Source organism: Camelus bactrianus, chromosome 1, assembly GCF_048773025.1.
Source record: "Camelus bactrianus isolate YW-2024 breed Bactrian camel chromosome 1, ASM4877302v1, whole genome shotgun sequence".
NCBI classification, from domain to species: Eukaryota; Metazoa; Chordata; class Mammalia; order Artiodactyla; family Camelidae; genus Camelus; species Camelus bactrianus.
In genome coordinates, this window is record NC_133539.1 from 64,363,699 (window position 1) to 64,375,909 (window position 12,211).

At 43.3% G+C, this 12,211-nt stretch overlaps 1 protein-coding gene across 1 annotated transcript in view; it reads left to right on the top strand.

The window, feature by feature from the left end:
* Positions 1-12,211, top strand: part of ATP13A5 (ATPase 13A5) — a 99,621-nt gene that overhangs the window by 65,039 nt on the left and 22,371 nt on the right. Inside the window, exons 18-23 of the mRNA XM_010959264.3 lie at positions 1,481-1,605; positions 2,403-2,563; positions 4,638-4,763; positions 5,869-5,948; positions 8,272-8,314; positions 10,139-10,248. Coding sequence (XP_010957566.2) covers positions 1,481-1,605; positions 2,403-2,563; positions 4,638-4,763; positions 5,869-5,948; positions 8,272-8,314; positions 10,139-10,248 — 645 coding nt within the window. The remainder of the gene's footprint in view (positions 1-1,480; positions 1,606-2,402; positions 2,564-4,637; positions 4,764-5,868; positions 5,949-8,271; positions 8,315-10,138; positions 10,249-12,211) is intronic.

Consider the following 12,211-nt stretch of genomic DNA (forward strand, 5'->3'; position numbering starts at 1 on the left):
GCGTCCCAAGAGACCCAAGTGCCTGATGCAGTGAACAAGAGGAGAGTCATAAAACAGAGACCAAAACCAGAATAAATTGGTGAGAAGATTTTTGGATATTTCTTTTAGTTTTAGTTAATGAGAAAACATTAATCCAATTTATAATAGAAAGTCATTAATGTAAATGATGGGAATTTAATGAATTCTGTATGAAGGTGGATTTTATAACATTCTCTCAGATCCCTAAGGCAGGGTTTATATCTGATTATCTGAATAATCACCAAAGTGCCTAATATAAGATCTAAAAGTCATGATTTAATGACTGGACTTTTGAACAAAGGATGTAGCCACTTGCACTCTCCTCCGGAGAGAGGCTGCTTCATTTTAGTTCTATCCCAGTTGGAATTATTTCTCATCGAGAAATCCAACTCTGATCTTTCTCTTAAAGAAAGTTAACTGATCACCTGAGTATTTCCCTCCCAAGCCCTCCTAATGTGATAGGAAAAAAAAAAAAAACCAACAGTATGAAAGAAAACTAGAAAAGCAGTAAGTTCAGATGAAAGATTTCTACATATTTGTGTACGATGCAAAGTAGGTGGGGAAGAATGGCAGCTGAGTCAGCAGGACAGAAGAAGCTGTAGCCTACACCATGCCAGAGAGACAGAAAGGTACTGCAGGAGGAAAGTCGGTTTACCTTGCAGCCCCAGAGAGGGTGAGACTCTGACATGTCCTGTACTATGGCAGGTGAAGGTGAGACTCAGGGCACTGAACAGGGGGGATTAGCTGATAGCAGGTATAAAAGTTAGTTCCCGGGGTCTCCCCCTCCTCCCTCTTCCTCTCCCTGCAATCTTAACTCCACCCTGGACAGAAAAAAGGAACAATGAGGGATCAAGAAAGAGCTCTTGGCCCCCAAATTTACTTTTTAAGAAACACCTGAGATTTATTTTATTCCAGAGGAGAAGTCCCACATAACTAATATAACCCGGTTAGACTCCAAGCCTCCGATTTCAAATTATGAAAACTCTTCCTTGGATGATGTCATGTATTTACTGAAGGTTACAGATGGAGGCTGAAGTTAAGTGATTCCACATTCAGCTGTTACTAGAGTATCCTACGTGTAGTCTGTACTTAATAAATTTCTAATAAGCTGAAATGCTTACAGGCTCAAAAAATGAAAAAGTATATATGACTAACAAAAAATTTAAAAAACCAACAGAAGAGTTGAAAGATAAACACATTTTTTTTTAAATAGAATTGAAAACTGGAAAAAGCAGCCAAAAGATATAAAAGTGGTTGCCTCTGGGAAGCAGGAGGGGTGAGGTGTGGTGGAGACAATGACTATTAGTTTTCATTACTATAAGCTTTGGGATTCTTTTTAGTTTTTCAAACCTGTACATATATTACATTGATAAAACTTGGACATTTTCAAAAGAAGAAATAGATCCAGCCATTGAGACTGTATGGATACACTTTAATGTTGTCTTTCTCCCCGAATCCAAAGAGAGAAGGTGGAGTCAGAGTTAACATTTCTGGGACTTCTCATAATGGAGAATCGCTTGAAAAAGGAAACCAAACCCGTCTTGAAGGAACTGAGGGAGGCCCGCATCAGGACCGTGATGATCACCGGTATGGGTGGCTGAAGGCCTGACAGGTTGCCTGTATCCCAGGCATAAGAAAAAGAGCGTGTGAGCTGAGTTTATGTGACTGAGACAGAAAGAAAAATGCTTTGCTGTCAAGTTTGTTACCCTGTGTTCCAGTTAGCTGGGAACATGTGCCACTCCCCACAGCACGACCGTGAGCTTCAGAGGCAGGACTGGGTCTCACTCTCTTTGTCTGATGCCCACTGCTCCTACCCAGGATCTGTGCAGGGCTAGTGGGCTCACAGCAAATGTTGAAAGATGAGATTGGGTTCTGATCAAGAAGCCCAGTGAGACCTCTGTGTAAAGGGTGTGAGTCTCTGCGGGACTGTCCTCCAGGTCAGTGGGGTAGGCACGGCATGTGATGACCCAACCCAACACGGGCAGCCCTAAGTGCTTTGTGCTCTACTTAACTGGAATCCAGACCCCAAGAATGGGTTTATGGTATCAGGCCGGGCCCATGTGACCATCACCACTTGAAGCTGTTAGTCTCCTGAGGATTCGTCATAAAGCACTTAAATATTTATCTATTCATTTGTGCGTGTTTTAGAAATACGCCACGTTCACAACACGATGCTCTATGGGAGGGAGATGCAGACAGTGCTGGACTACTGTCTAGGCTTGATCAATGGTTATGGGAAAAGGCAGAAAGCACTGAATGCCCCCCAACAATATGGTCAAGGGCACCAACCATATGGTATGAACACTCAGAGGAGGGCGAGCTCAGTTCTGGATGCAGAGAGGTTTATACACAAAGCAAGCCCACTGAATTTCTTTGTCATCTAGGGGACAACCTTCAAACAGCCATTACTGTTGCAAAGAATTCTGAAATGATTCCTCTAGGGAGTCAAGTGATCCTTGTTGAAGCCAATGAACCAGAAGAGTCTGTCCCCGCCTCCGTGACATGGCAGCTGGTGGAGAACCAAGAAAGGGGACCTGGAAAGAATGTGAGTGAATAATCGAAGGCCCCTTTGTGGCCCTGGGTGGATGGAAAATAGCCCTGACCCTGAGCAGCCCTCTCTCGGTATTAGAAGTCACCATGGTAAAAGTCCCTCACATCTGGCCAGAGTTTTACAGATTACAAAGATCTAAGCATTTCTACCAGCAGGTCTCAGTCTTGGCTTCACATAGAAATCACCCGGAGAAGAGTTTTTAAGTGTCCAAAACCAAGACTCTACAGATTCAATCAGAATCTCCAGGCTGGGAGCCAGCGTCACTCCCTCCCCCAGTGATTCCTGTGGGCAACGTGACTGAGAGCCGCTCACTAACATCCATTTCACCCCTCTGATCCTCGGTTACCCTACACAGTTCAGCAAACTATTCATTTGAGAACACTGAGGCCTAGAGAGGTAAGCTTGCCCAAGACACACGCTGGTGAGCTGCAGAGCAGGACATTAAATTCGAATCCACACCCTCCCCCCGCCATGCCCAGTCCATGGGCATTTGGACCGTACTGTACCCGTGACATGATGTGAACAGATGCTGGGATCGCTAGGTAGCAAGCTTCCCGGGCACTGACAACAGGACAGCCCTTTCATGTGACGAGAATGAGCTGCAGCCTGACAGTTCATTACTAAATGTAGCTCCTCTACCTTTGTATGAATTCAAAGAGATGGTCCTCCAGGTGATAAATTACAGAAATGCTCCCTCCCTCCAGGCTGCCCAGCCCTTCAGATTGTTCAGTGTAGAAGAGGCCTTTGTGCAGCACACAAACTGCACAGCTGTACAGAGCAGCCCTGCCCCTACCCTGTGAAGAGGTGCCTTTACTTGGCTCAAATCCATTGTGTGGGCTGTGAAAGGTAACAGCCAGCGCTCCGCTTTCAGTGGATTCCAGGTTCTGATTTCCTTGCAAACCCACCTGCCTCGGCATCAATGCAAGTTGCCTCAACTTCAGTGCATGATGAAACTCAGATCCCCGCTAATTTTTAAGAGTCTACTCACACTACCCACTTAGGAGTTTAACGCCTCTACTAAAGGTTTGTCGTTGCCGGGAGAAGTCACATCAGTCTCAGGCTTTCTCCTCCTCTCTGGTTCCCTCTCACTGTACTTTTTCTCCTCAATTTCCAAGAAAAACATCCAGTCCTTGCCTCAAGGGAACACTTAACAGCACATCTTCTGTTGGCTGTTTTACAATGGAAGTTGGAAGGGGATGGGTGTATCACCTAGCCTCCCAATTTAACACATCAAAGCATTTTTTTTTGTTTCAAATAAGATGCTTTCTTTAATGAATTCTTCCAATGAAGAAAATGTTCTCATCTTTTCTACTATCTGAATTTAGACTCCAACACAAATGTAAGGCCCTCTGAGAATCGTTCCGTGAAAAACCATCATCAGCTATTGACATGATGAGTGCATAGCCAGTCATCAGATGCTTTCTCTTGGAGCGGAGCCAGCTGGGGCTAGAACCCAGTGATGGGGCTACACTGACAGGTTAAAGGCAGGAGAGAGAGGGTTTCAGAAAAGGACTAGTGCTGCTGCAGGGGAACACAGGATGTGGAAGAGGATCTGGGCAAGATGAGGGAGAGGATAACTGTGAGGTGCAGAGAAGTCAGGTTAGGCTCTCGAGAAAGAGTCTACCTCTTTTACAGGGAGGAAACTGGGCATGGTTTCGAATGAATGAATGGTAAGAGATCTTAGGAAATAAAAGGATGCATGAGGAGAAGGAAGAGGATGGAAGAATGTTTCCTGTTCTTCCTCGGATTCACTCATGGGGCCCTTGGGATGATTTCCTCAGTAGACTGACATCACCCGTGTTAGCTCCCAGGATAGGATCCAGAGAATCATGCTGCCAGGCATTCTATGTGCATATCATGATGTGTGTGTGTTGGGGGTGGGGGGTCCGGTGCGTGGTACATTTTGAGTGTCTTCCTCATATAAGACCAAGTTCACTGGGCAAATTACAGATGTATTTGCTGGCCCTCACACTGTTATGTAACATGAATACCATTCCTTCCATAAAATGTAGGAAAATGGAGACATTCCTTAAGAGCCAACGTAGAAATAATGCCCTTTTAATTTTAGGACACTTACATCAGCATTGGAAACAGTTCAGTGTCTGATGGAGAGAGAGGGAGCTGCTACCATTTTGCTATGAGTGGGAAATCATACCAAGTGCTATTTCAGCATTTTAACAGCTTGCTTCCAAAGGTAAGTACTGGAGAAATGAAGTGTTTTGCTCCCCAAATTAATGAAGCAAAAAAGGATAAGAGAACAATGCAGGTGACGATCAGCGAGGATCAGCGAGGTTGTCTCCAAGTTGGAGAATAAACACCCGCGAAGAGGCACTGCTGCTTCCGGACTTTCCGGGGACCGCCCACTCTGCACATGCGCGTGGCCTCCTGCTCAGGGTGGGCGCCCTGGTCCTGCCCCCTCGCCCCGCCCCCGTAGCCAGTCCACTCCGTCCCCAGCAGAGGGAGCCTCCAGGTCAGGTCGTTCCAAACCTGCCTCCTGTTCTGGGGTCAGCTTCTCTCTGAAAGCCACCAACTCATGTCAGGCTGAGCCCTAGTCCCTTTCCTGTCTGGATTCTTAAATTACAAGCCGGAGGAAACAAAGGCTTCGTGGTTTGTTCTCAAAATCGTTTGTTATCTTGTCGCTGTGTGTCTATTTTAAAATAGCGCCCTGTAGGGTTGTGCTGTCAGTGGGAAGAAGATAAGTAGAGCACAAGGCCAGGGCAGCAACAATCAGTTAGCAGTGTGTTGGAAGTTCTGTTGCCTTACCAGTCAAGGACCGTAGAATCTAGACCCCCTCAAGGCTTGTAGCAAGCTGTTAGTGCAATTCCTCATTGGAGAGATGGGAAAGCGGGAACTCAGACAGGTTGTCACTCCTCTAAGGTTTGCACGGTTTGGGACGGAGCTGGGAATAGAATCGTGAGTCTCACCTCTCAGTTTATTGCTCTTTCTTCTGCTTAGTCTGCACTTATGGAGACAGTGTTTAGTCACAAGAACTGTGTTTCCTTAAGCATCTTAATCCCGTATGCTCTGTTGCTTTTTAGTTACTGTTATTAATTAGAGCTTACCTCATCTTGGACAAACGACCTGGAAAAAAGTAATAGACTTGAGATGGAGAACTGAGAGTGAACGTTAAATATTAAAGCGCTAAATCCCCCCTTTTCCCTTTTTTGACATTTGGTCTAATGACACACCACCCAATGCTATATTAACACAGTGGCCAGGAGTAATTTTTCAGGGCTGTTCTTTTATTTTAAAAGTGTTCTTCTTTCTAATCTTATTGCAATAGTTGTTTTTCTCTCCAGATTCTGGTGAATGGAACTATTTTTGCAAGAATGTCTCCTGGGCAGAAATCTAGCCTTGTTGAAGAATTTCAGAAATTAAAGTAGGTGTTATTGCATGAAAGGAGAGTGTATTCCTTATCTATTGCTGTGTAACAAATTACCCCCCAACATAGTGGCTTCCTATAACACTGCTTATTATTTTACATTGCTGTGGCTCAGGAATCCAGGTGTGTTTAGCTGAGTCTTCTGGCTAAGTGAGTCTGTCACAGGGTGTAATCAGTTGTCGGCCAGGACCACAGTCATCTGAGCACTTGGATCTGCCACCAGCCTCACTCATGTTGTTGGCAGGATTCAGTTCTCTGTGGGTGGATAGACTAAAAGTTTCAGTTTTTCATTGGCTGTTGGGCAGAAGCTGACCTCAGTTCCTTGCCACCAGGGTCATTTCTTGAGGAAGCTCGCAGTGTGTCAGCTAGCTTCCAGGAGAGTGAATAAGCAAGAAGAGTCCGAGAGAGAGGTGTCACTACTTACATATCTTCATCTCAGAAGTGACATCCCATCCCATCACTTTAGTCTCTTCATTAGAAGCAAGTTACAAGGTCTTGTCCACACTCAAGGGAGGGCATTATACGTCATGAATACCAGGAGGGCCATTTTAGAAGTCATTTAACCCAGAGAACATTCCTTCTGTGACCTAAGTTAGAGGAAGATCCCCTGCTCGATGTAGAGAAAAGAAACAACAGGGGTTTGTACAGCTCAGAATAGGGAAAATGGGGAAGCATGTGTTATCATCTGCAATTATTTGAGATTGGTCCATTAGAAGATATGTGAATAATTTCTGGCCCTCTAGGAAAGAGATGTAATGGCATTTTTACTGTTTTAGCTATAGAGGCCGAAGTAAAAACAAAGACAAAGTACTTTCCTATCTCCTTCAAAATACAGATGACCAAGTCACATCAGAGTGAAACGGGTCTTCTTGAGACCAGATCTACCTATTATTTGCTGGGAATATTACAATTTCTGGACCACAGGTTTCCAGAAAGTGAAAAGGAATGGACAGTTGTGAAACTTTAGATAATTGCTGACAAGTAGTAGGTAAAATCTAGAGACTGCCTTTGACTGTTATTTTTTCTTGCCTAAGCGTTCTTGGGGAAGTTTCAAAAACTAACTATTAACTCCCACAATGCCTTGAGGCTGGGTTAGTAACCAGTGTCTAAAATGACTATTTTACTTACGTAGTTATTATATGATATTGGATGAAGAGAGTAATTTTACCCTTCTCAAATGCCTGAGAAATATTGCCAACTTAAATGCTTACTTTGGAAAAGCTATATTCCCCGAAAGAAAAATCAGTCCAGGGAGATATATGCTGTCTCAGGATAGGCTGTCCTTTCAATTTCTCAGTCTTCCTTTTCATACCTTTATCATTCAGAACTGATTCTGAATCCAGGCAATACTAGAAGATGTAAATTCTTCTCCGCATGTTATAAAGACTAAATATAGGCCTTATGCCTGAAGAAAGGAAGCCGCTTTCAGCAAATGTGCATAGTCCTGATATGTGCATGATCACAAGCAAATGCTTACAGGGTGATTTTCATACATACTAGGTGAAGATCAGGTTGAACCATATGAATTTCTTTATGTTTGACCATTTTTGACCTGTAAAGATGGGTATTTCTTATGTGTCTACTGATAATAAGGAAATTATCCGAGCATTTCGTATTTCCCTGTGTTGACGGTGTTATTTCATGTGTTTTTGGCAAATTACCCCTGAGCCTTTAATAGTATTGCCATTCATCACTACCTACAATGTATTACTTACTAAGAAGACAGAGTGCATCTTGCAACAGAAATTCCTATTCTTTAACAACAGCTTTAAAACTTATTCTTCTATTTATACCGTTGTGTTTGCACATCAAACTGGTATAGATGGGGAGCATATTAGCTCATTTTCACTCCAAGATGCATCTAGGATATGTGAATATGCCTCTGATTATATCTGTTAAGCCATTTCCCAAATGCTTCTCATCCTACTGCCCACACTCTAAGCTTTCAGTGGCAGCCAGCAACCAAAACACAGATGGACTAGGTTATGGTCCGTGCATTAGGTTGTGTGGGAAGCACTACGATTGTGACTGCACACACTTCAGCATGGCCTTGGTAGATATAACCCAACAGGAGTTCTTTTGAAGTGTGTGATCATCTTCCTGGACGTCCTTGTCGGTATCACCATCATTTCCATGTGATTGATTGAAACGATTTAAATATACAAGGACTTTCTTCCTCTGGGAATATTTCTCTCCAAGTCATTTTCCTTCAGCCTGATTCCACATGTATTCAGGACACAAACACATCACGTATGAGCTACTTATGATGGGAATTAATCACGGCGTTAAACTGTTAATTTTCCTTTTCCTTCCCCTGCAGCTATTATGTAGGCATGTGTGGAGACGGAGCTAATGACTGTGGGGTGAGTAGAAATTATACTTCTAATTTAGGGGGTTCACTCATATCTCTCTTGAGTACCCTGTATCCCCTGGGGTCTGACTCTTCACCCTTCCACCAGCAATCGCATCACGTGATCATTTTGATCTTTATACTCACGTCCACTGGCGTGCGGGTTGGAAGTGGTGTGGGGTAAAGGGAGATGGGTGACTTCGGCTGTTTTCTGGCAACTCCTAGAATAATAAAGATGAGGAAAGGCTACATAGGCTCCCATACTTCAGACGCTAAAGGGACTTTACAAGACTAGCTGGTTTAAATCTCTCCAGTTATAAAAGGGAAATGAGTCTCAGAGGGGTGAATTCTTTTTTTGCCTGAAGTCACACGGCTGGTAAAGGCTTAGTGAAGGAAATATTTGAAACCGATGGCAAATGTTTGAATTATGTATTAACTATATTTATTTCTGCCAGACCTCTACACCGGAGTTAGTTTTTATAAGTTGGCTTTACCCCAGAACTCTTATGCTCAGTGAAATTATAGACAAAATTATTTGATTATTACATACTACAGCAAACCTAAGTTAAAAGATTCTCTGTAGATTACTTGTCAAATACAGTAGAAAGCGGTACATACTTTGTAATCTGAGTTTCAAAGATATGGTTGAAATAGTAGCTTACCTTGAAGACTTATGTACAGAACAAAATATTTTAGAAGCTAATTTGTGAGACAAGAAGTGAAGAGAAATGCTTTGTATCTGCAAAGCTTATTAGATACTTAAGATCTGGGTATTTGTTTACTTCCTTCTTAAATAATTTTTCCAAAGTTCTGTGAAAAACTATGTTCATACTCAGAGATCTGTTATGAATATTTCTGCCTCATGCTTTATGAGAAGAAGCTAGTTGTTGCTCTTCAAAATCTAGAGTTAGTATCCATTCTCATGAATAATGTGGCATTTAGAACAAAACAAATAAATCAGGTGTTAAAAGGATTTAGTCTTTGCCTCCACAGAGTTCATTATCTGGCAGGAATAAAAATCATGCATAAAACTAACCCTAACATAAAGTAGACGGTCCTAAATTACATAATGAAGCACAAAATGCTGAGGGAGAAAGGAGAAAGAAGGAGAGATTCTAATATCCACTGAACATGAATTGAGTGTATAGTGGCCATGTTAACCAGGTGCTTTGCACATTCTACAGAGCTGCAGAAATACACACTCTCATACAGTTCTCGTAGGATCAGGGGCTTAGTGACCTGTTTGCTGGCCAATGTGTGTGCACTCGTGGACAGTTTTCAGTCTTGGTGAGAAATTAACTAGCCCTGATTTCAGTGAGGCAACGTGTAGCCTGGAATGATTCTCTGCTGAGTGTGATCTGGTCCCTGTCTCCAGTGAAGATGCTGTATGCCTGATACTGCATCCCAGCAGTTAGCTGATTGGTTGGATCAGGCGGCCTAGGAAAAGATGGAGATTAGATAGTTTTTCCTATAGTTCATGAAGATGGCCTCTTAAGTAAGAACCATGATGGTAAAGGCTCCCATAAAGGTCCATCTAGTGCTGCCATCTTTTTAATAGACTTCCCAAACGAGTGCTTTCACTTTCTTATCATCTCTACACCCCCTCAACCAATACCTACAGAGCCCTCATTCTTCTACCTCTGGGTCGTTGTTCAGTTGGTGCCTCTTTAATTGGTGACTTCGTGTATTCCAAGTGGAGGGACAGCATAAACACAGACCTGGGGGTGGCAGGGTGAGATATTATCAACACTGTAATAAGAAGAATGGCCTCACGGTGTTTGAGCATTTAGAGGCTGGCCTGAGGAGTCGCGGGTGCAACATGAGTTTATCATTCCAGGCTTTGAAAATGGCTCACGCGGGCATTTCGCTGTCAGAACAGGAGGCGTCTGTGGCATCCCCTTTCACCTCGAAGATGGGCAATATTGAGTGTGTGCCTCAGCTCATCAAGTAAGCCACCTCTCCCTTTCCACCCCCTGACTGAGGGGCCCACAGTCTGGCTCCGGACAGAATTCAGCTATAATTTAAAAGTGACAAATGTCACAGCAGAGGCACGGGGGAAGTGCCATTGAGCACCAAGTAAGGGGGCCATGAGTACTGCTTGAGAAGGCTAGTAAAATCAACAAAAAAGTGGCTTTTGTTGAGCTTTAAAGGATAAGTGGCTGTGTTAGGTGGATGGTCAAAAGCTAAAGTTGATCTTTAAAAACCGATTGTCTATCTCATGTCTCATTTATTTTGTATGTTGGCTGCTCACTGGAACCTTTCTCTCAGGGGTTGGGGAAGGGGGAGGAAGCAGAAAAGGAGCACTCCATCAGATAGCTTCCCCAAAGTGTTCTGTCTCCAAAATCCAAATTTGTGAATATCCAAGATGATTGCACCAAAGACTTTTCCCGTTGATTGGCAATGATCAGGGAAAGGGAAGGAATTAAAAACTCTTTATTTTCCTGGTACAGCTCCTTCGCATCCACTCCACTCTTATTTCTGATCTTGTCTCTACTCATATTTTAAATGCAGTTAAAAATAAAACATCAGGTTTTACATTTTGTTTATAAATCGTATTCCTTTATTGTCTCCTATAACACTGTGGAGTAATCTCAGCCTATCTTCACAGCCAGTGGTCTGGAAGTCATCACTAAATCTTGAGGTTTATACAAAAAAAGACAACCATGATGTTCTCAGCATGTCCCTTAGGGCAGCTGAATTGGCACCTACTGGTAGGAGTTACTCACCCAAAGGTGTTAGCTTCTGTCTGGCTGCAAATCAGCAAGACAGCTTGACTTCTTTCTCTGAGTCCTGGGTGCTTGCACCTGTGTCCTCCGTGCCTGCAAACATCATCACCTCCCCTGCCTTCAGAGCAGCTTCCCTTCCTCACTCCCATGTTTCCTGGTCCCGAGGACCACTGGGTCCTTAGAGTCCCTCTCTGAGGCTCAGAACCTCGATGTGCTTTTAACTCTTTCCTTTTTTTCATCTCTAGTGAACAAAGCATCATGTTTTAGTGATTCGTCTTTTGGAGAGTGTCTCCAAGCCCTACCCTTACTATCGCTAGTGCCCTAACTTGATTTGCATCATGGTGACTACAAAACAAGACCATTCAAGACCCTCACCAGAGTTCATGCTTCCAGCCATCAACACAATCCATGGAGCTCTTTCTAAATATTGAGCTTAAAAATGTGATGGATTAAGAATGAGACAGAGCTTTGCCCTGAGGGCTTACATTCCAGTAAAGGGTATATATAGATAGATGTACAGAGATAAAATCGTGTAACACAGAATTTTCTACCTGGTAGGTGAAAGGTGCTCAATAAATGAGCTTTAAATAAGTTAGTGTCCAAATAATGCAGTAATATTTCAGTGCCGGGAGAGGTGATTTCAGAGGAGGGTTGTAATTTGAAGGATGAATAGGTTGTATGTAAACACAAAGGAGGCGGGGGGTGGAATTCCAGGTGGAGTTAGATGGAAAGCCATGCTTAGAAGTGGGGTTCTAATTGGAGACTGGGGTGAGAGGCCAGGTAGCCCAGTTGGGCTGGAAGTCTTCTCAAATGGGAGCTGTGGAAGTTAAGCTGGAGTGTCAGGTGTGGAGGAGGTTTGAACTCCAGGATGGTTGCACAGAGCGCCTACTGGATTCACCCAAAAAGCAGTGTCATGGAATTTCAGATGCTCTTTCTCATGCAAGCAGCTCAATGCATTTGTGAATGCAATATACTGTTTTAAAATATCAGTCGGAATGTAAAATTTTTCTCGTGGCAGATGGTTTAGTGAGACTTTGGGGTAGAAACCCTTTGCTTTTATATTTCACAGTTTCATAAACATTAGATATGGTTCAGCTCTTTTAGGCTGCTTTTACCCTGGCTATTCTTGGGAAAGCATCCTCTTGAGGATCGATGAAGTGTGGCTTTAGGTGCATGGATCCAGA